Source organism: Pristis pectinata, chromosome 2, assembly GCF_009764475.1.
Source record: "Pristis pectinata isolate sPriPec2 chromosome 2, sPriPec2.1.pri, whole genome shotgun sequence".
NCBI classification, from domain to species: Eukaryota; Metazoa; Chordata; class Chondrichthyes; order Rhinopristiformes; family Pristidae; genus Pristis; species Pristis pectinata.
Window position 1 is genome coordinate 109,941,749 of NC_067406.1, and position 24,793 is coordinate 109,966,541.

At 41.9% G+C, this 24,793-nt stretch overlaps 1 protein-coding gene across 1 annotated transcript in view; it reads right to left on the minus strand.

The window, feature by feature from the left end:
• Positions 1-10,400: 10,400 nt before the first annotated feature.
• Positions 10,401-24,793, minus strand: part of frem3 (Fras1 related extracellular matrix 3) — a 110,799-nt gene continuing 96,406 nt past the window's right edge. Inside the window, exons 18-24 of the mRNA XM_052040816.1 lie at positions 21,549-21,653; positions 20,932-21,059; positions 19,676-19,810; positions 19,356-19,482; positions 15,678-15,865; positions 15,434-15,580; positions 10,401-10,937 (exon numbers count right to left, since the gene is read on the minus strand). Of these exons, the coding sequence (XP_051896776.1) occupies positions 10,401-10,937; positions 15,434-15,580; positions 15,678-15,865; positions 19,356-19,482; positions 19,676-19,810; positions 20,932-21,059; positions 21,549-21,653 (1,367 nt within the window). The remainder of the gene's footprint in view (positions 10,938-15,433; positions 15,581-15,677; positions 15,866-19,355; positions 19,483-19,675; positions 19,811-20,931; positions 21,060-21,548; positions 21,654-24,793) is intronic.

Below are 24,793 nucleotides of genomic sequence, written 5' to 3' on the forward strand. Positions count from 1 at the left end.
TTTGAAAAATTGTAGAACAACTGAAATGCTTAAAGTGTATAAAACATTTAAAAAAACAACTTAAGAATCGAAGAAAAAGTCCTCAAGATACTATTACTTACCTTAATCTCTCACAATTGTTCCTCTCCATTCCATTCCCTCAGAGAAAGGTGAGGGTGGGAGCTTAGGGGTTAGTGGTACAGAGACCAAAACTGCCACCAAATTGGTTGCTCAGTATAGATTTGACAACAGTGACTGTAGACGATTGAATTGCAGGAATTGCTTAGTTTGAAATAGAACATAAAACATAGCACAGCACAGTTACAGGTCCCTTGGCCCATGATGTCTGTCCTGACCATGATGCCAAATTAAACTAATTCTATCTGCCTGCACATGATCTATATCCCTGCCTTGTCCGAACGCCTCTTAAATGTTGTTATTGTGATTTGCACAAATACTGAACAGACGCTATCTTTTCTTGTTTTGGCAGATGGAGACCTCAGAGAGTGCAAAACCTCACTGCCTCTGGTGGTATAGCTGAGGTTTTTGCTAACAATCACACTCTGTTACATTGGTCAACACCGAAGTGATATTCAGTCAGTGAACCAAGATGCAAATGAATGATCAGCAAATAATCTGACTTCCAAAGACCTCCAGCACCACTTAACACATCAGAAGACCTGTATCATACATTTATTCATTTCAAAACACGACTGACTCAGTTGCAAATGACTATGGATGATAGATAATAGAAGGGAAATTACTATGGATATTGGAAATCTGAATTATAAATGGAAAATGGTAGAAATACAGGGAGAAGAGAAATAAACATTTCCAGTTGATGGCCTACCTTTGACATTAAACATCAATTCACCTTCTCCCTCGCCTTTACTCCCTGATATACTGGAGCTTTCTAGCAGTTGCAGGTTTTAGATTCATGGAACCACATAGCACAGAAACGGGCCCTTTGGCCCACCAAGACTGCACTGACCATCGAGCGCCCATTTACATTAAACCTACACGAATCCCATTTTATTCTCCTCGCATTCCCATCAACTCCTCCCTCTCACCTACACCCTACCAGCAATTTACAGTGGCCAATTAACCTACCACCCCACTTGTCTTTGGGATATAAAACATAAAACAGTACAACACAGGACAGGCCCTTCGGCCCACACTGTTGTGCTGACATAGCTATTCCCTCCTACCTACAGAATGCCCATATCCCTCTATTTTCCTCACATTCATGTGCCCACCTAAGCCCTTCTTAAAAGCCCCCAATGAATTTGCCTTCACCACCCTATCAGGCAACACATTCCAGGCATCCAGCACTCCCTGAGTAACATACCCCTTATGTCTGTTCTGAATCTACTGCCCCTCACCTTAAGTGCATGCCCTCTGGTATTGGATCGCTCAATAATGGGAAAAAGATATTGCTTGTCCACCTTATCTATGCCCCTCATAATTTTATACACTTGGGATGTGAGAGGAAACCCACACAGTCACAGGGAGAACATGTAAACTCCATACAGACAACACCAGAGCCTCAGTTGTGGTCTGTAGGAAAAGATGGTGGAACCAGGCTTGGTCCAATGGTGCCAAGGGATTGTGGGGTGAGGGCTTTGGTTCTGGTTGTACTTGAAGCTGTCGAGAATGGCTGGCAAGGTCTGGTAAGGGATCCAATTCTGCATGTGGGGGTGGAGGTAGGTGACAGATCATGAGCTGAATTGGTAGCTGGAAACACTTCTGAATCTCCTGGTCCTAAAGCAACATACAAATGTCTTTATCCTGGGAATTCAACCCTTCTCTCACTTGCCAGGTTTCCCAAAGTTAAGAAAACTTGGCAGATGTGAGTTAATTAAAATGACTGTGAAAACAAAGACACAGACTCATTGAATCACTCAACTCATTGGCCACGTACACTGATCTGCAACTATTACAGCTGAAAGTACATGAATTCCTATTTTTTTGTGCCAGATTTTTAGAATTTCAGACTCAGACGTGACCCCATCTCACCCAATTGTTTTTAGGAGTTAACATTAAATCCCTTGGTCCCCCTGCCTTTTAAGTGGAGAGAATTTCTGCTCCTCCTATTCCAGTCCAGCTACATTCAAATAAAACAATGACCATTTGGACAAACTACAACCTTTTGTGTCAACAACAGAATTGTATGTTTATATTACAAATTTAACTTGGAAAATGTATCAAATATATAAAAGTATAATCATAAAATGTCATTAAAAAACTATTGAGTAGCTTGACTAAAAAATTAGTCAATGAAATGGGTTTTAAGAATTGTCCTACAACAGAGTATACAAGTGAGGTGTGGGGTGAGTGACAGGTAGTACAGTTTATCTGGAAGAAGGCAGAACCACCAGCTATAGAGCAGAGTGGAGGAGGTGTTGTGCTATGGGACTGGGAAGGATACAGAGTTGGTCTGAAGTTGCATCACATGAGCATTTTGACAAAATGTTGAGAATATTAAATTTGAAGCATTGGGGAACTGGGAGCTAAATATCATGCAGAAGTGAGCTTGAGCAGGGATTGGTGTAGTATTAGGCATAGACAGCATTTCTGGGTAGGCTAGAGGGTGAAGGTCAGCTGGGAGAACACTGAAATAAGTGAGACTGGACAATATCCAATGAAGTACTACTGTCCCTCCCAAAGATCACCACTGTCATCCTCTGCCCTCTTGTGGTGAAGGTCAGTAACTGTGCATCACCCATCTGCACTTGTGAAGCAAACTTTAATTAGGTGTTATCATGAAGAAAATCAGCCAGAAATGGAAATTAATAAAGGTCTGCATATGTTTTTATTTCTTGTGTTGAAGATGTGCAGGACTTTTTCCCTTCCTTTAAATATAAGATAGCCCAAGGAAACCAAATTCGGCTTGTTGCATGGTTTCACCTGCCCAATAACTGAAAGCTCAGAACTATTTCGATTCAAGACTCTCACTAAAAGTAACTGTTTTAATGAAGCAGTTTTTATCCGGTAGATTTGCTCTGAAACAAATCAGTAATTGTTTTTCTTTTCGGTGGCCATTCCTGTCACATATGATATCTTTTCGCTTGCACTTTCAGGCAGTGGGACTGTACAAAAATGTATGTTTACTTTATCATATGACCTGCCGCTTCCCCAGCCTTCAAAATAATAACTCTCAGTAACTCCTACACAGGTTAACAGAAACGCTGTGACAAAATAAACACCATTTGAATTGGAAGCAGATCAGCCACAATCTTATTGAATGGCAGAGCAGGCTCCAGGGGCTGGGTGGCCTGCTACTGCTCGTAATTCAATGCTCATAGGTTACTGACTGAGACTGGCATTTCTGCTGTGTTCATTTGGGTTTTGAGTTTTGTGCTGTTTATCTGCTTTTATTCATTCCTCCGAATTATACCCATAATTGGTTGTCCAAACACCAGGTTACCCTTTATCAGTCTGCATTTACCAGAATGCTGCCTGGATTAGAGGCTATGTGCTATAAAGGAGAGTTGGGACAAATTAAGAGTTGTTTTCTCTGAAACAGCAGAGGCTGAGGGAAGTCCTGATAGTAGTTTATAAGATTATGAGAGGCAATAGAAAGGGGAGACAGCCAGTATCTTTTCCCCAGGGTAGAAATGTCTAATACTGGAGGGCATGCATTTAAGATGAAAGGGGTAAGTTCAAAGGAAATGTGCGGGACAAGTTATTTTTACACAGAGAGTGGTGGGTGCCTGGAATGCTCAGCCAGGGATGGTGCTGGAGGCAGATACAATTGAAGTGTTTAAGGTTCTTAGATAGGCACATGAATATGCAGAGAATGGAGGGAAATGGACATCTAGCCCTATATTTAAATAATGACATTTAATGCTTATTTGATGTAATGGAGACCAAAAGGTTGGTGTTCTTGGTCACTGTTGTTCAAATTACTTTGAAATTCAATAGAAAATGTTGACCTTGGTCATAGATTTAGGAGGAAAAAGCATTCTATCACAAACATTTTGTTCTTCCATCCTTGCTGAAGCAATGTCATTGGGTTAGTGGAAATATAAGCTACCATTCCTTTGGAAACCAGGCTTTTGGTTGGCAAGTCTGCATAGGACCATGTGCGGGCAGAAAGGACTTAATTAATTCAGCAGAACGTTGTGGGCTGAAGGACCTGTTCCTGTGCTGTACTGTTCTATGAGCTCCATTTTTCAATATTTGGAGTTAACCTGAATCAGATGTCCATCTTAAATGGTACAACTTAATTCCTTTACTGGGATGTTTAATTTAGAATACTAAGATACAGAAATCTTACCAGCTTTGAATAAAACTTTTAGAGTTCTATCTTGCTCTGTCAGTTGCCGTTGAGTCTCTTAGTTCATTAAAAGCCCTTCCTGTATTTAACTGAGTTTGCAAACAGCACATCACATAAAGGGGAAAAGATTTACACAACAGCAACCAGTGAAATAGGAGTTTCTGTCTAATTTAAATACTGCACTATCGACTACAAGCTTAAGAAAATAATTAAAAACATAAGACCATCTGGGAAATTTTAGAACCAGAATTACAGTGGCAAAAGAAATTTTAAATACATGAGATGTGAAATAAATTTCTGGAGATGACATAAAACTGATGAAATAGCCATTTGACAGCCCATTATAATCTATCAAAGTCAATGGAAGAGATAATTAAATATGCTGAATGCTGGCTTGTTGATTGGCTATCATGCTCGCTCCAGCACTGGATGCTGATTCCATGAACCCTTTCGGAAGTCAACTGCATCCGTTGTTGAGTGGGGCTGTGATTGGAAGGTATGGAGAAGAAAGGAACTGCAAGCAATTTTCAGGATCAAAATTCTCTCCAGGACTAGTTTTGATTTCCCAGCCAGATGAGGAAGGAATATTCCACCCACTTTCCTTGAATTGGCTTGTAATTATAAGTATTTCTTTGTGGATGGAATGGGGAATGATACCCAAGATACTGCAGCTGTGTGGAGAATTATTTCCTGTTCATCATTGTTTGGAACTCCGGTCCTACATAACTATTAAGCTGAAATAATTGGTCTATGTTACTGCAATTCAGCCTCTCCATTACTTTATCAGACTCCCCTCTTCTCCCACAATGGCCTCTTTTCCATCTATCTCCATCTGAGTATATGGTTTCTCACCATGAAAAACACAATGATGCTGGAGGAACTCAGCAGGCCAGGCAGCATTCTTGGAGAAAAGCAGGCGGTCAACGTTTTGGGTCAGGACCCTTCTTCAGGATTAAAGATAGGAAAAGGGGAAGCCCAATATATAGGAGGGAAAAGCAGAACAGTGATAGGTGGACAAAACAGGAGAGGTGGGGGTTGGCACAGGTGATAGGTAGGTGCAGGTAAGAGATAGTGAATGGCAGAGATCCAGCTCGATTACAGCTCCTCCCACCCTGTCCCTTGCAAGGATGCTATCCCTTTTTCTCAATTTTTCCGCTTCCGCCGCATCGGCTCCCATGATGAGGCTTTCCACTCCAGGACATCCGAGATGTCCAACTTCTTTTCTAAGTGGGGCTTCCCCCTGACCGTGGTCGAGAGAGCTTGCACCCGTATCTCTGCCATTTCCCCCACCCCTCCCACACCCAACAGGGATAGGGTCCCCCTAGTTCTCAGCCTATGTATCCAACACATCATTCTCCGCCACTTCCGCCATCTCCAATGGGACCCCACCACCAAGCATATCTTCCCCTCCCCATGCCTTTCCGTCTTTCGCAGGGACTGCTCTCTCTGTGACTCCCTAGTTCACACATCCCCCACCACCACCCATCCCGCTCCCACCCTGGGAACTTTCCACTGTCCCTGCCATAGGTGCAGCACCTGCCCCTACACCACCTCCATCCAGGGACCCAAACAGTCCTTTCAGGTGAGACAGAGATTCACCTGCACCTGCCTTCTACTGCATTCGCTGTTCCAAGTGTGGCTTTCTCTACATTGGTGAGACCAAATGCAGACTAGGCGACTGGTTCGCAGAACACCTGTGCTCTGTCCATAACCATGATCTGCATCTCCCTGTTGCCAGTAACTTCAACTCCCCCTCCCACACTATCACTGATATGACAGTCCTCAGCCTCCTCCACTGCCAGGAGAATTCCAAGCGCAAACTGGAGGAGCAGCACCTCATTTTCTGTCTTGGAACCTTTCAGTCTAATGGTATGAATATTAAATTTTCCCACTTTAGGTAATGCCCCCCCCCCCCCCCCCACCACCACCATGCCTCTTCTCTTCTTCCCTTTCCTAGCCTCTTTTTTATCCTAACTTTTTTCCCCTCTCTTCTTACCTTCAACCCATCCCCCGATGGATCTGCTTTCCCCTCCTCCCCCACACCTGCCTATCACTATCTCTTACCTGCATCTACCTATCACCACACTGTGCCCACCCCACCCTGCCTACCCTCTTTTGTCCACCTATCACTGCCCTGCTTTTCCCTCCCGTATATTGGGCTTCCCCTTTTCCTATCTTCAGTCCCAAAGAAGGGTCCTGACCCAAAACGTTGACCGCCTGCTTTTCTCCACAGATGCTACCTGGCCTGCTGAGTTCCCCCAGCATCGGAGTGCTTTTCATCCAGATTCCAGCGTCTGCAGTCCTTTGTTTCTCTGGTTTCTCAGCATGCATGGTCAGCTCCTTGAGCCTATTTAAGTAACTGTGATGGTTTAAAATGGGAAGTGATCTTGAGGCCTTTCTCTATACCCATTCCTGAGTCTTCTTATTCCCCACAATGCAAGAGGGCCATTACTTAGAACTTGGAGTCTACCCTCTTCTTGTCAGCCAAACATGTGCTGTGTATCTTGCTAGCACCACAAGAATAGAAGCTGCCTGTGGAGATTGCAGCCGCTGCACTTTTGCAGTGCTGACCATTGGGAAGTGAGCCAGCATGTAAAGTTCCTTCCTCACGTCAGCCACAGAGAGACACAGTGATCCTGTGTGCCTTGGCACCTGCCACATAATGAACTGACCCCTGTGCTACAAGATACCCCTTGTCACTGCAAAGTGTGGGATGATGTAGGGGATAGAAATTGCAGCTTATAGCTTGGAATTGCTACTTTCAAAAGGCAGTAATCAGTCAAGGGAGTTACAATGAATTATTTAGCACAACACTAGCTATTGAAGAATGAGGTTGGGAGATGCTGTGTGCAAGTCATCACTGTGACAGTCCAGATCCTTTAATTGCCATCTCATTCTTGAATCATCATCAATGTACACCTGTTTGTTTTGTGAGCAAACGGTGAAGGCTGTAATTGTTCTCTGAAAGCTTCGAGCTCTGCCGTCAGTCGAGGAAATGTGTGCTGTGCAACCTACGACATCATGTGATGCCAGACAAATGGCTACCATGATAATAAGCAAAAGTGCTCAGGCCAATTCCCTGAGTATTGCTGGTTGACCTGGAAATGATGATAAGCATGTAGTAACAAAATTCATCAGAGTAGCATGAGGTAGACAGCTCAGAATTATCTGGAGGCCATCGCAAGAAAATTATCATGCCAACCTTGATGTACTTAACTTGCCAGAACTACATGCCATTGCCGGCCTCTGGTCACTAACAATAGACATGTGATCCAAATTAGGTCAGGTCACCACAGGTAAACTGCTTCTGAAACAGTAAAGGGTATCTGCAGCTTGTTCTGATTATTACATGATCCGAGGAGGAGGTTAAGAATTGTCTTTGGACCTCCAGGTTTGGTTACCTGCTGGAACTGCAGCTTCAACATCTGAAACTGGGCCTCAATCAATTGTTCCCAAAATTCTTTACAATGAAAAACTTATGACAAAAGAAACCTTTTACATTACTGAAAATTGTAGCAGTGATTGTCTAAGCTGAAACACCGATACTACAGCTCTTTAATTCTCTGTTGACACAGAGTTCACAGGGTAGACATTTATCTTTGGACACTTTTGCTAAATCAGCTGCCCACTGCATTTCTCTCCTGACATTCAACAAACTTGACTTTGAAACAAAATGATGGATGGGGTTGTACATATTACCCAGTAAATGCGGTACCAAAGGTGTATCTCCACTGATCATCTTGAGCAGAAGACCCAGAGCAGACTACAAGTCTTCGTCATGTGAGTCAGTTTTCCCAAATAAACAGAGTCAAGAGACATACTTTTATTCATGAAAGCAACTGTATTGAATTTAAAAAGAGGAATCCAGCAAAGACAGCCACTTAATTAATCAAATGCATAGAGTAGGAGCTCCTGATCTTAAAACATATATCCTATCTCAGAGACTGGGTAGTCTTCTGTGCATGTCCAGTGTTTTTACTGTTTTTATTACTGATTGCCATCATCAGTAGATTTTGTTTCTACACTAATGTCATGTTTCTGCTGATTCTGACTAAAGCTCAGCTAAAGTCAGTAAAAGAAGAAGAGTTTCAGTAGATGATATCTGATGAGAAGAGCTATGTTCCCCGTCAGTAACTGAGCTTGTAATGATAGGCTTTGACAAATTTTGCCTGTCCCTGTGTTATGATGTAGCTGCATTTAAAGGTAAGGCTTCACAATCAGTCACCAGTTCCAGGACAACTGGGTTACAGTGATTGAATTAAATCAAGTTCTTTCTTTTTATTTTGAAAAGGGTTCCAGAATTCCTATCACTGCTCTGGGGTTCATACCCTTCACAGTCAAGTTTCTGTAAGAAGGCTTGCAGGTTTCAAGTCATCAAATAAATCACATTTGTTGTGGTAATTGTGATTTATATTTAACATTTTTCCATGAAAAGCATAAATCATTTACCTTTGCTGGTTTTCAGTCAAAAATCTACAGCTTATTTTGGTACAATGATAATGAACCATGTTGAGGTAATAACGTCATAACATTAAACAAGGTGTACAAGGCTGCCTTTTGATTCTAAGATAATATGGGTTACAAGTGCTATACATTCACTGAATGTACACATCAAAAAATGTAATAATTCATAAAAAATCATTCAAGTATTGTTTGTATCCAGGGTTTCACACTCAAACCAGGGATTTAAGATCCAATTAAAAGCACCATCTCCTGTGGAGAAATTCAATAATCTGTTTCATCAAAGCACCATTTAGAAAAGGAATATAACATGAATAAGGTTCATGCATTAAACAAAGAATCACAATTAAAATGTCTTCAGCACAAGGCAACTGCATTTAATTGAAGTTGCCATAAAAATCATAAAGATAAAATAAGAGTGGAAAGATCATAATGGCCAGAGGATACATTCTTTGCGTTCCTAAAGGATCCACAAAAAGAGGTCTTATGGATCTTTGGAGAGTCTGGAACTAAACTTAAAAGGTATACTGCTTCACAAAGAGCAATAGGTTTGATGATAGAAAATCAGGGAAGGCCAATGCAGTAGGTGTTCCTAATGCATCCAGGATGTACTTTGAAAGAAAAAGCAGGTTGAGAGATTTGGTGGGAAGATTGGTAGATAAGATTAAGAGAAAAATGATTGAGAGGTCTGGTGGAAGTAATTCATAAAAGAAAGATAAAAAATTGGGGAAGTGTATGGATGGTTATAAGAGGATGGATCAAATGGGGCTGCAAGGAAAGTGACAGAGGAACAAGGTGGAAAGTGGGTAGGTAAAGTTGTAGTCTATTAAAAAGGGAGATACTTATTGTTATAATATCATGATTCCCTTTGTTTTGTTTTCTGTAGGCACTGCATCAGGAGGTATATGGTAGTACAAAAATACATTTCTAATAACGTTCATTCACAGGAGTCTCACACTGTGACTAGCTAAGCCAATTAAAACGTCTTTTCAACTTCCTGCAAATTCTGTATTTCCAATGTTCTCCCTCATCTCATTATTCCTCCACTTTATTACAAGACAAAATCTCAAGTATTTACTACTAACCCAATTAAAGATATTGATGTAACAATAATCTAAAAAGGCTAAGGACAAAACAAGCTAAAACCTGTACAAGTAATATGAGTGTTGCATTTTAACAATTATACAGCTGTATTAAGAACTAAAAGGAAACAGAAGTCATTATAATCCCTTTAAAAGAGCACCAAGCTGCATAAACTAATGATGCAAGAAGATAAAGGCATCAATTCAGTGACAAAAGGGAGGCCAGCAAAATGGACACCACTTGCTTCAACCAACAGAAACCAACACCAATGTGTATAAAAAGTCAGAGGGTACAAATCTCACAGTGCCACACACTCTAAGAGGTTGCTACTTTTCAAACATAAATAACTTGTTCAGTTTTAAAGCTTGTTCATTTAATCCTTGCTGCATGCAGTTGCCAAACGTACCTTGACAAGCGTTTAACAGTTTTCCCTCCTCTAGCCCCAATTAGTAGGTAAGAAAATTAGGTAGTTATTTCCTTTTGCTGCTCCAAGTATTTATATGACGAGGAAAGGCGCTGTAGGATAAGGCACTGAGATTTTCTCTTCTTATACCAGTACATGTACAAGGCACAGTTGCTCCGACTGCTCACAGCACCATTAGACCTCCGAGCTGTCGCTGTTGCAGCTTTGCCCTGTTGTTACTGTCTCGTTGCTGCCAGCACATCTCCTGTTTGAAGACTGCTTCCTACTGGCGGGAGGGTTCTTGCGCTTCAGTAGCAGGAAGATTATGGTGGCTATGCAGGCTAAGAGCAGCAGACCCCCGGCTCCCCCTACCACAGGAAGAATGCTGCCTTCAGACTCCCTGTCAACAGCAAGCAGACTTGGCTTGTGGTACTGTTCACCACTGGGCAGGTAGTCCTTCTGGCTGATGATGATTTTGTTGGTACGGTCTAGAGCTATGTGCTGGATGTTGGTGCCTCTGCTCTTCTCTGCCCCTATATCCTGGGCAACATCAGGTACCTTTGGTGCTGATCGACGGCTGCGGCTGAATCCCAGGTTGTTAGTGACGTTTCCTGGGGAGGACAGTGAATGGTGCAGAAAATCTAGGCTTCTCTTCCCAATTCCTCTATTGGAATTCTCCTTGGATCGAACTGTGTAAATAACATGGATGTACCACTCTCGGCCTGCAGTCACCTGGAAAAGGATGAGGACAGTGCATCTTGGTTGGGTAAAACTCCTTTGTTTGTATAGTGAACTGAGTAAAGTTAAACATACTGTAACTATTAAGAGAATATGTCATTAAGCATTTAGGAAATGGAAGTATTGACCAGGAAATAGCCGTTCTAAATCTCAACCCTGGCAGAAGACATTTTCACCAGTAGAGTGAAATGACAACAGACTGATTTTTGTTTTGTCCTCCAGACAGACTGTGTAGTAGGGGTCCAATTTATGCCATTTTTTTGCTCCTGTCCCAAACCCACTCTGTCCTCCAAATTTTTCTGCTGTAGATGGTATCTATTCTTTTCATCTCCTGCAGAGAACTTTGGCAATGATTCTTCATCCCACTTGTAGAATTGGCTAAATGAAGCTCCCAGCGTTGTTATTTAAACTTAAATCAGAATAATTATTTCATGTTCATGTTCAGCAGCTTGTTAATTATCATGTCCAGATATTATTTTATCATCTTTGTGGATATCTTTGTGGATATCTTTGTGGATATTTCAATGCAGACACTTTCTGAACTGTTCCCTACAGAAGCTGATGAGGCAGCATTAATTTTTTTTTAGTTACAGCGTGGTAACGGGCCCTTCCGGCCCAACGAGTCCGCGCCGCCCATTTTAAACCCAAATTGACCTACCTGTGCATCTTTGTAATGTGGGAGGAAACTGGAGCACCCGGAGGAAACCCACACAGACACGGGAGAACGTACAAACTCCTTACAGACAGTGACGGGAATCGAACCCCGATTGCTGGCGCTGTAATAGCGTCGCGCTAACCGCTACGCTTGCGTGCTGGTTGTCTATTTCACGTAGTCACCAGGTATAAAACACTTTTCATTCTCTAGTTTCAACTCCTTTCTGCCAACGTGATTTCTCTGTTTCAGACTTTTGAAGATTTCGAACACATCCCTTCTCTACCTTCTTTACTCCAATGTTTCTCTATATTTTTACATCCATTACTCCCTCAACAATCAATGTTCTTTTGAAAGTAGTGGTTAAATCTAAAACCACTGTAAAATCCATAGGTTATCTGAGGTCAGATTATTGGTCATACCACTCCCATGTTCAAGTTATTAGAATGTTACAAGCAGACTGCTTCACTTAGAGTGCTTATTGAATATTAAGCTGCCTTAGGTGGATGGTTTGAGGAATGGTCAATGACCACGTCCAAACCTCTAACCTTCCTTATGAATGGACAATCCATATTTGTGCCTTCCTAGCTTAGTTCTATGACAATAAAACCTAATTATCCCAGAGTATCAATGACAGGGCCTACAGGAGAACATAGTCCAAGTGTCCTTGCATTGTCGAATGGGGGAAAGACATCACGATATGCATGAAATTGTATTAGGGTGATTCAATGATAGCAGATGCCTGGTCAGATTCCTGAGTTACACAACACAAACTAGAAATGGTCATCATTGTAGAAGAACAGATTTTCATTGAAGAAAAGATCATGCAAATGCACTTGCAGGTAAATATTATTTACCTCCTCCCATTTGTAATTTTTCAGCTCTCTCTAATTCTGTGATGATGCTGACTATTTGACAAAAACATTGATGACGCCTTGACTGTTTGACATTCTCCAGTAACAAGTGTGTGCAGATAATAGGAGAAAAATTTCAAGATGCGATTTCATAGCACAGTAACTCATTACTCACAACAAACTGCATCACTGCAAAGTTATTTCCATTATTGACCTTATGAGATATTCTTAAGGAAAGTGAATGGTATAAAACAGCAGACAAGAACTTGCCCATATCAACCCTGACAAATTCCTGACAGGTGGAGCTGAGTAGAACAAATGAAAAGCCCATGAGGAATGGTGGTGCTAATGTCATACATGCAGCACTGAAACAGGGCCCTTGGCCCGACTGTTCCATGCTGACTGGTCTATGCTGACCAAGATTCCCATCTAAGCTAGTCCCTTTTGCCAATATCCCTCTAAACCTCTCCTATCCATGCACCTGTCCAAGTACCTTTTAAATGTTGATAATGTACCTACCCTGGCAGCTCATTCCATGTACGGACCACCCTCTGGGTGAAGAATGCCGCTCAGGTTCCCAGTAAATCTCTCCCCTCTCACCTTAAACCTAGGCCCTCCAGTTCTTGATTTCCCAACCCTGGGAAAAAGACTGTGCACATTCACCCTATCTATGCTCCTCATGATTTTATATCTTTATGAGACCACCCCTCAGTCTCCTATGCTCCAGTAAAATAAGTCTCAACCTGCCCAACCTCTCTCCATAACTAAGTCCCTCAAGACCCGGCAACATCCTCATAAATCTCCTCTGCACTCTTTCCGGCTTAATGACTCTTTTCCCATTGCAGGGTGACCAAAATGGAACACAATACAGGAAGTTCCCGGGTTACGAACACCCGACTTACGAATGCTCGTACTTACTAACGGCGGGAAGAAGGCGCGGAAATGGGCGCAGAACAGTTTGCCTGTCAGTGTTGACTTTTTCCAGGTGATGGAGGTGACGAATGGCTGGATTGTGGATTTCATGTGTTACAGTCTGTACCGCTACTTCGGGGCAGGGATGTTCGAGGAGTTCCGAATGATGAGGGACGCTATGAATGGTCACCAGCCCCCTCTCCCGCTGCCCCCACCCACCATATCTATCTCTCTATCTACCTCTCTCTCTCTCTCTATCTCCCTCTCTATCTATCTATCTATCCAGCACTTGCTCTCCCCCGGGTAATGACCAAGGTCTGTTTCTACAGATGTCCTTAAGTTGATTTTGTCCGTCAGTGGGAAAATACACAAAATTCACTCAATGTGGTAACTGTACCTCCACAGTACTGTACTGTAATGAATGACACCAAACGCACATAAGACTGATGACAGTCTTCACATGTCCCAGCGATAACAAGTTATGCTGCATTTTAGATTGCTTCACATTATGTGTGGAATTATAATGAAACTGGAATCAAAATTCCATTTGGATCTTTATAGCAATAAATAACTGAAGCTTGTAGTGATTTAGGACTAATTGACGCTAGATGTGAACTGTATGTAATTGTTCTGACTTACATACAAATTCACCTTACGAACAGACTCAAAAACGGGAACTCATTCATAATCCGGGGACTTCCTGTATTCCAAATGTGGCCTCACCGATGTCTTGTACAACTGCAACATCCCAACTTCTGTACTCGATACCCTGACTGATGAAAACTAGCATCCCAAAAGCCTTCTTCACCATCCTGTCTAGCTGCGGCGCCACTTTCAGGGAACCATATACTTATATTCCTAGGTCGCTCTGTTCTACAACACTCCCCAAGCCCTACCATTCACTATGAAAATCCTACCCTCATTTGTCTTCCCAAAATGCAACATCTTACACTTATCTGAATTAAACTCATTTGCAATTCCTCAGCCCACTTACTTAGCTGATCAAGATTCCTCTGTAAATCCTGATAACCATCTTCCCTGTTAACGACACCACCTATTTTAGTGTCATCTGCAAACTTACTAACCATGCCTTGTACATTCTCATCCAAATCATTGATATTGATAACAAATAGTGATGGGCCAAGCACCGGCCCCTGGGGAACACCACTAGTCATGGGCCTCCAGTCCAAAAGACAACCTTCCACCATCACCCTTTGCTTCCTACCATCAAGCCAATTGTGTATCCAATTTGCTAGCTCTCCTTGGATCCCATGCGATCTAACTTTCTATAGCAGCCTACCCTGCGGAACCTTATCAAAGGCCTAACTAAAATCCATACAGACTACGTCTACTACCCTGCCCTCATCGACCTTCTTGGTTACTTCTTCAAAGAACTGATTCAAATTTGAGACATGATCTCCCACGCACAAAGCCCTACTGACTATCCCTAATTAACCCCTGTCTTTCCAAATGCATGCGTATTTTATCCATCAGAATCCCCTCTAGTAACTTACCTACCACAAATGTTAGGCTTATAGTTTATAGTTCCCAGGTTTTTCTTTGCAGCCCTTCTTAAAGGCACAACATTAACCACCCTCCAGTCTTCTGGCTCTTCATCCCTCGCTGACGATGATGTCTCAGCCGGGGTTCCCACAATTTCTTCTCTAGCTTCCCACAGTCTTCCTGGATATACCTTCATAAGTTTTAAGACATCAAGTACCTCCTCTGTTGTAATGTGGATTATCCCTAAGACATTGCCGTTAACTATCTCAAGTTCCGAAGTCTTCATGTTCTTCTCCACGGTTAAAACAGAGGAGAAATATTCATTGAAGACTCCCCCATCTCCTGCAGCTCCACGCAAAGATGTCCACTTTAGTCTTTGAAGGGCCCTATTCTCTCTCTAGTTACTCTTTTTCCCTTCATTACTTATAAAATCTCTTTGGATCCCCTTAATCTCTGCCAAAGCTATCTCATGCCCCCTTTTTGCCCTTCTGATTTCCTTCTTGAATATACTCTTGCATCTCCTATAGTCCTTCAGGGATTCACTTGACCCCTTGATGTCGCTCACTCACCTGGAAGAGTGGAGCTGAAGCAAGGCTGAAACCATCAGACCCTGGCTGCTTCACAAGTGGAATTGCATCTGGAACATCAACAGCCAGCCTGGCATCAAAGAGAACGTTACCGAAAACTAGGGTTTGGGACTCAGGCTGGGCTTTATCCTGAGGGAAAAAGGATACTTTGTCTTAATGTGTGACCAGGCTGTGAATAGACAATGTGAATTACACATGCATTCTTTTTCCCCAACAGCTAACATACCAGAACCTTGAACCTGTACAGTAAAGATGGAGAGTCAGCCAGACAACCAAATTCATTATTTGTTGGATTGTATTTAGGAACGTATCCGTCTGCACCAGTGCATAAGAAAACCTTCTCAATGTTGCAGGTGAAAGAATCTCCCAGGTTCTGCACTGGGTCGACCATAACACGACCGTAGATGACAGACCCTGAAAACAAAGGGCAAAATAAAAGATATTAGGGTGAAAACAGAAGATATGTAAATGCTGACACAAGGAAGTCTTTCAGCCCAATGCACCTGTACAGGGTCATTGCAATCTAGAGCTAATCACACTGCCCTACTTCATTGCAATTGTAATGTATCTCATCCCTGATACCATATTTTTTGGCTTCAAAAATAGATGAGACAGAAATCATTGGCTTTTATATAGGAAACGATGAAAAAGGAACTGAAGCTGAGCTGAGTTGTGTTTATCTCCATTGCTTCAATGTGCTTTTATAATGGGAGTCCAAAATTGCACACTGCCCTCTAAATGTGGACCAACCAATATCATATATAATTTTATCCTAATATCACTGCTCTGAAATTTTATTATTATAAAGCATTTATACAACAGCAGGAAAAGTGGAACTCCAGACAGTACAGACCGACTGGGATGCACATTATCCGGGCCTAGAACTTCACCATTTTTGAAGATGCCAAATCCCTTGTACTTTATCTGACTCACTGTTTATCACAGTGATACTTCTTCCTTAGCTCCAGTGCACGCATTGTCTTCCTGTTTTGCAGTTTCAAGGGATCCCTTTAAAAATCCTAATCTGGTTAATATTTTACAATGTACTGGCAATACACAATGCTACAATGTAAAAGAAATGGCACTAAGTATTGATTTAGAAACACATCCATGTCTAATGACTTTATCTATAGATGATTCTTCTGATCTCTCCTTAGTCTCACTCTTTCAAGGACAGCAAAAGAGCAAAGGAAAGAATAAACCAATTGGGTGGAGACGAAAAGAAATGGGTTGGGTTCTAAATCAAAACTTCTGTCAATCTTCACAAAACAGGAAGACAATGCGTGCACTGGAGCTAAGGAAGAAGTATCACTGTGATAAACAGTGAGTCAGATAAAGTACAAGGGATTTGGCATCTTCAAAAATGGTGAAGTTCTAGGCCCGGATAATGTGCATCCCAGGTTACTAAGGGAAGCAAGGGATTAAAGAGCGGAGGCTCTGATCATCATTTTCCAGCATTCTTTGTTTACATTCCAGGTGTCTGAAGACTGGATATTAATGAATATGATGATTTTTTAAAAAGGAAAGTTAATAGACTGCGTAACTACAGGCCAGTCAGCCTCGCATTAGGAATGGACAAATTATCGGTAAAAGTGCTAAAGGTAAAGAATAAATCAATATTTTGAAATACACAGATTAATTGAGGACAATCAGGAAAAGCATGAGCACGTCTGACTCATTTCACTGAATTTTCTTTGAAGGAGTAATGAGGAAGGAAGCTCACTGATGCAGTCTTATGTGCATTTTAGCAAGGTCTATTGGAACAGTCAAGTCCAGAAGCAGCAAAGGCAGGGATGAAGATTTTAGCCACAGATGAGCTGAAGTAGAGGCAGATATGGGCAATGTAGAGATAAACAATGCAGTGAGAGCACAGATATATTGGGCTGAGTTCACCTCTGTATCAAATGTCATTGCAGGAATGTGAGCAATCGACTCAGTTACACACATTGGTCAGGCAGAGGGATGGGTTCAGTGGCCAGGGAAATGGAGTTAATGAGGTATCAGCATTGTGACATTAGACAACATTATAAATAGATTTGTTCTCCAAACCCTGTCCCCTTAGGGGCTGATTGGGAACATTAGCAGATCATTCACCGTCTAATTTACTTTTTCCAACAGCAGATCAAGAACTGACTGATCTTCTGTAGTAGAAAGACATCGTTTGGGAATGATGATGCAAATCCACATTCCAACTTTCCGTCAGATAGACATCTGAGCCCAGTGCACAGCAAATTTCCCCTCTGTTGTACTATTAAACACCTCCATGAAAACAACTTTGCCACTCAAATGCCCAAGTTCAATTCCAGCTGAGTGGTCGCTGTAGGAGGGTGTTAACACTGCTTTAGTCATTAGCCCCATGTTGCAAATTTTAGTGGGGAATGGGCATTGCACAATCTTGGTGTTAGAAATGTGCTTTCTGGGATCAAGGCCCTCCCTGGGATTTGGGAGAGAGAGAGGGCTGATGACTCTTGAGTCTCAGGGTACCAATTAGTGGCTGGGAACAATGGGGGGGGGGGGGGGTGCTGTCAGACTGTCAACGGGGTCAGAAGCCTGAGCTAGTATGGTAGTAAAAAGGGGTGACAGAGATGGGAGAGGATGGTTTGGTTTGGTGGTGAACTGTTGGTGGGGGTGGGGTTCATGCCCTTGGATGATTGAGGCCTTGGCCTTGGGGATCAGGGCCATTATGAATTTGGGACTATCAGGGAATCAAAGTATGGGTAATGTGAGTGGTACACCATACAGCTCATTAGAACCGTGGAACACTACAGCACAGAAAACAGGCCATTCGGCCCTTCTAGTCTGTGCCGAAACTTTATTCCTCTAGTCCCATTGACATGCACCCAGTCCATAACCCTCCAGACCTCTCCCGTCCATGTATCTATCATTTACCACGTCAGATGGCAGCCCATTCCACACTCCCACCACTCTCTGAGTGAAGAAGCTCCCCCTAACCCTTTCCCCTTTCACCCTAAAGCCATGTCCTCTCGTACTTATCTGTGTCCTCTCGTATTTTGCATTCTATGGATGCGAAGATATTTGATTCCAGCAGTTGTTGTCTTTGACAATATGACAGAAAGTTGGAATGTAATAACGGGTTCCCATGGATTGCAAGCAATTGGCAGATTGTACTCCTGCCTGGGTGCTGAACTCCATGGGATAAACTTCACGGTATATGCACCTGAATAATCTCGGACCTAGAGATAATCCCAGCAAAGAGAATTGTAGTAGATGAAAATAACAATGCATCACTGAATGTGGCAATTGTTTTTTGAACTGGTTTAAATACACTTAATTCTTTACACAATCATTTTGAAATCTCATTTAAAATATGTTAATTTTCAATTGTTTTGTTGTCTTCTGCCAGCTTTCACGAGAAATTAGGCAACTGTTCTACTCTTGGACTTCTGGCAATGCCAAAATGGAATTGTGTGTGGTAGGAAAGAGCAGTGTTTAAAGTTATCCAGGACTGATACGGAGTGGAGAGGAAAGATGCATTTCCCATACTAGGGATTAATAACCAGGGTAAATGGTTAAAGTAATTGGCAAGAAGGATTAGAGTGGCCACAATACTTCACCAAGAAAGTGGTGGGGGTTTGCAGAACACTGTATGAGAGGTTGGTGGAGACAATTCCCCCCATCACTTTTTAAAAAGTATGGGTGTGTACATGATGGTCTATTACCTACATGGCTCTGACCGGGATCTGGGAAGTGGGATTAGGATGGATAGTTCTTTATTAAGTGAAGAGACTCAGTTGGTTTAAATAGTCTTCTTATACACTGTAAATTTCTGTGATTAATCAGAAACAAACAGAAGCATGCCTTCATTGGCAGTGCTAAATGTACTCACTATGTATTCTGTGACTCACTATGCAATCTTATAGATACATTACAAATGCCAGCAAACCTTCAGAAAATGCAACATCCGTTCCTTCTCCAAATCCCATTGAGCCATCAGATAGCCAAAGCTCTCTCTTTGACAGGAGGACCATTTGAGTATTCAGGCTAAACTCAGCAGCCACAGGGTCACTCACCTTTTACAAAGAATGGAGCAATAAAGCAAAGTGATTAAGTCCTGTCATGGTTATAGTATATTTTAATTACTTTAATTATATCATGTGATGTGTAATATATCAACAATGATGAGGTTTATGATTTATATTATGATTATACAAATATTAAATACAAAAGGAGCCACAAGCAAACTCTATAAATCTTTGACCACACCTGCTGGAATCGAATATCCAGATCGAATGTAATAGGTTCCCGTGGATTGCAGACAATTGGCAGATTGTACTCCTGGTTGGGTGCTGAACTACATGGGATAAGCTTCACGGTATATGTACCTGAATAATCCCGGACCTGGAGGAAATCCCAACAAAGAGAATTGTGATGGATGAGAATAATAATGCATCTCTGAAGGTGGCAAGTGTTTTTTGAAGTGGTCCAAATACATAAGGTTATTTAGAAGTTTAAATGATTACTACAGCTACAACTCACGCTTGTGTTTTATTATAGAAGAAGAAAATACCTTAGAATCATTTAAGAAAAAAAAAGGTACCGAAAGGATTGCTAAACAAATTAAGCCTAGCTGGATGATCTTCCTTCTCAAACCCCTTCTGTAATAGTGAAACTGAAAATCCCAGCATTTATAGCCTCCATTCAACTCGTAGGACTCCCACTCTGAGTCAGAAGCAGTGGGTTCATCCTCAGTCCTGAGACTTCAGCACATACCAGGCTAACAGTCCAGTTCAGCACTGAGGATGTTCTGCAATATTCACACATATGATAAATCAAGACCTTGTCCTTGCTAAACTTTATTCTTCAAACAGCAACACTAAAAGTGTTGATCTAAATACTTAATTCATTGATATTTGCAGGACTTTTCTGAGCACAAACCAGCTGCCATGTTTTCTAACTAGTTTGTAACTAGTCACTATTTCATTGCCCGTGAAATATTTCAGCATGTCCTGAAGATTGAAGATGTACAGGATAAACACCTACTCTTTCCAACCAGCTTGCTTCTTTCTTTCCCAACTCTGATGAAGGATTATCAACCCTAAATGTTAACTGTTCCTCCTTCTCTTCCTGATGTGCTAAGTGTTTCTTGCATTTTCTGCTTTTATTTCAGATTTCCAGCATCTGCAGTATTTTTTTATTTTCACCATTTCTTTCTTTTGACAGGAATTGTAACTTCATGACTTTTACTGAGAGAAATTTGAGAAACGAGTGTTAAGCAGAGAGGTAAGGTGTGGGGTTTAAGCAACTGCAGCCACAATCTGGAATTAAGGGAGGGAAGACGCACAAGATCCCTGCAGCAGCAAACAAAGAGGTTGCTGGGAATGGCTGATTTAAGTGCAGGTTATGTAAATATGAGGAACTGGACATGTGCAATGCTTGTAATTTGCTGACAGATATGTAGTGAGGATAACGTAAGTGAGTCAGCATGTGTGAAAATTTCCCTTATTAGGGAGTGAACTTACAGCAAAGTCAGAAGTGAAACTCCACTGCTGCATAGGCTGGTTGTAGGTTGGTTCACTACGAACAAGGCTGAGTGTGAAGGTGAGTCCGGGGTGATCAGCAGACATTACCATTGATGCCAGTGAGGTACCTAGAATACAAGGCAGTACACACATCGCTTCAGCTCCAGTAGGGGAGAACAGAAATATGAAGCCTAAAGAAAAGTGCACCGCAGGGTGAAACCTAACAAGTCATGGAAGAATCAACAATCACCACTGTTTGTCTTTTTTTGAGAAAGGTAATTGATACACCTACCAGCACAAATAAGATTTGTATGCTGGCAGCTATTCTGCAGCTATCACAGGAAGTCAAATGGAGGATTTGTTTCATACTTGTAACAGCAAAGTGCTCATTATCCAGACCCATATTACATTTTTAAATCTGTTTTCCATCAAAATCAGCATTAATAACCACTTTATTTCTATCCATATTAAAAATATTGCAGATATTTTCCTTTGAGTGACTGGCATTATTAAAGTAAGGGATTATTTCTAAATGTGGGATCTCACATGGGGCACCTGCAGCTAACTATTCCTGAGTAGCATAATCACCAACAAATTCCACAAAATCTGCTATTTACCAGGATGTGACATGACGAACTGGCCTCTGAACCGCACCTCTGTCTTGAAGTTCACCACCAGCCTCCCTTCTTCATTGATCCTCATGCTAGTTGGATACAAGGCACCTGCATGAATAGTCAAACATCTTATTCACAGCTTCAAGATTTAGGAAACTGCAGCACACAATCACATTGCAGTAACAACAATGCCCATATTCCATGAATGAATAAAAACATTGGGCATAATTCTGGAGAAGGATGGGACTGGTCCTCGGGTTGAGATTCTAAATTGGAGTAAGGCCAATTTTGATGGCATCAGAAGGGATCTGGCAGGTGTGGATTGGGATAGGCTGTTTTCTGGCAAAGAGATGCTTGGTAAATGGGAGACTTTCAAAAGTGAAATATTGAGACTACAGAATCTGTATGTTCCTCTTAGAATAAAAGGCAAGGCTGACAGTTTAGGGAACCTTGGTTAGCAAGGGAGATTGAGGCCCTACTAAAGAAAAAGGAGGCACTTGAGGAGTATAAGAAATGCAAGGGAAAACTTAAGAGAGAAATCAGGAGGGCAAAAAGAGGTCATGAGGTTGCTCTGGCAGACAAGGTGAAAGAGAATCCCAAGGGTTTCTATATCTATATTAAGATCAAAAGGATAGCAAGGGACAAAAAAGTTGGTCCTCTTGAAGATCAGTGTGCTCATTTATGCATGGAGCCGAAAGAGATGGGGGAGATCCTATATGAATGTTTTGCATCCGTGTTTACTCTAGAGACGGACACAGAGACTATAGAACTGAGGCAAAAGTGTAGTGAGGTCATGGACCATATCCGGATTACAGAAGAGGAGGTGCTGGCTGTCTTGAGGTGAATTAAGGTGGATAAATTCCCAGGGCCTGACAAGGTGACCCCTCAGATCTTGTGGAAGGCTAGTGCAGAAACTGCAGGGGCCCTGGCAGAGATATTTAAAATGTTCTTAGCCACATGTGAGGTGGAGATGAGGACAGGAGGATAGCTAATGTTGTTCCGTCATTCAAGAAAGGCTCTAAGAATAAGCTGGGAAATTATAGGCCGGTGAGCCTGACATCAGTCATGGGTAAATTATTGGAAGGTATTCTAAGGGTCAGGATATATAAGTATTTGGATAGACAGGGTCTGATTAGGGATAGTCAACATGGCTCTGTGCATGGTAGGTCATGTCTAACCAATCTTATAGCGTTTTTAGAGGAGGTTACCAAGAAGGTCGATGAGGGAAAGGCAGTGGATGTTGTCTACATGGACTTCAGCAAGGTCTTTGACAAAGTCCCATATGGGATGCTGGTCCAGAAGGTTAAGTCGCTTGGCATTCAGGATGAAGTAGCCAATTGGATTCAACATTGGCTTAGTGGGAGAAGCCAGAGTGGTAGTAGATGGTTGTCTCTCTGACTGGAAGCATGTGACTAGTGGTGTGCCACAGGGATCAGTGCTGGGTCCATTGTTGTTTATCATTTATATTAATGATTTAGATGATAAGGTGGTAAACTGGATCAGCAAATTTGCGTATGACACCAAGATTGGGGGCATAGTAGACAGCGAGGAAGGCTATCAAAGCTTCCAGCATGATCTTGACCAGTTAGGTATATGGGCTGAAAAATGGCAGATGGAATTTAATGCAGGCAAGTGTGAGGTTTTGCCCTTTGGGAGGACAAACCAGGATAAGACTTGTGCAGTGAATGGTAGTGCTCTGAGGTGTGCGGTAGAACAAAGGGACCTGGGAATACAGATCCATAGTTCCTTGAAAGTGGTGTCACAGGTAGATAGGGTCATAAAGAGAGCTTTTGGCACTTTGGCTTTCATAAATCAGGGCATTGAGTACAGGAGTTGGGATGTTATGTTGAAGTTGTACAAGACATTGGTGAGGCTGAATTTAAAGTATTGTGTGCAGTTCTGGTCACCTACCTACAGGAAAGATATCAATAAGCTTGAAAGAGTGCAGAGAAAATTTACAAGGATGTTGCCAGGACATGAGGACCTGAGCTATAGGGAAAGGTTGAATAAGTTAGGACTTTATTCCCTGGAGTGCAGGAGAATGAGGGGAGATCTTAGAGAGGTATACAAAATTATGAGGGGTACAGATAGGGTGCATGCATGCAGGCTTTTTCCCCTAAGGTCAGGTAAGACTAGAACTATAAGTCATAGGTTTAGGGTGAAAGGTGAAATATATAACAGGAATCTGAGGGGAAACTTTGGCGGTGCAAGTGTGGAATCAGCTGCCAGCAGAAGTGCTGGATGTGGGTTCAGTTGTAACATTGAAGAGAAGTTTGGATAGGTACATAGATGGGAGGGGTTTGGAGGGATATGATCCAGGTGCAGGTACATAGGACTAGGCAGAAGATCAGGTCAGCATGGACTGAATGGGCCAAAGGGCCTGTGCTGTAGTACTCTATGCTTCTAACTGAATATCTTTATATTGCTATAAACCTACTCAGGATCATATCAATGTTACCTTCCCAAACCTTCAAAGTTGTATATTGATTCATTTTCTTTTTCCATAATGTTGATACTTCCCTTTTCTCATGTTAATATTCGTCTTCAGCATAATGTCAGAAATGAAAAACCAGGCGATTAAACGGATCTCCAGCAATACTACAGAACAGGCAGCAGTGAATTGGCAGCTTGCTTTGCATACTGTTTGATTTCCTTTTCCTCCAATTTGAGTGGAAAGGTAAACTGGGTAGGATGTAAAAAGTCTACCAATTCAATCATGTCCATTTCGTGCTATCAGTCAAGGACAACTTCAACCCACTGAGCATCCGTAGAGTTAGTTTTTTCACAGTAATATATCTCATAAAGGTCTTCTTACCCAATGGTGTGAAATCTTTAACAATGACGTTGAGATAAGCATACCAATTTTATTTGATGGTTTTAATAAAATGTAACAACATAAAATGTCCCGTGCTTTCAGAAGTGATGTCTGGAGCAGAACTATCTTATTACAATGATCAAGCTGGTAGTCCTGCAGCACAAGGCTGGAAGAACCATCAAAACTGAATTTACACAGAAATTGTGACAGGAAATAGGCTCGACTCCGAAGATTCAGTCCATGATCTCACAAATCTCTGTGCTAAAACAACAATTCTAGCACTTTGTCCCAGATCTCATACATTTAATCTTACATCAGAAGTAAATTGAATGCTAGAAAACCCCAGCCCTTTAATCATAGTCATTTGCATTTATCAACATCCACAAGAACTGATTGTTTTTTCATGGGGTCAGGAGAGTATAAGGTGGCCTAA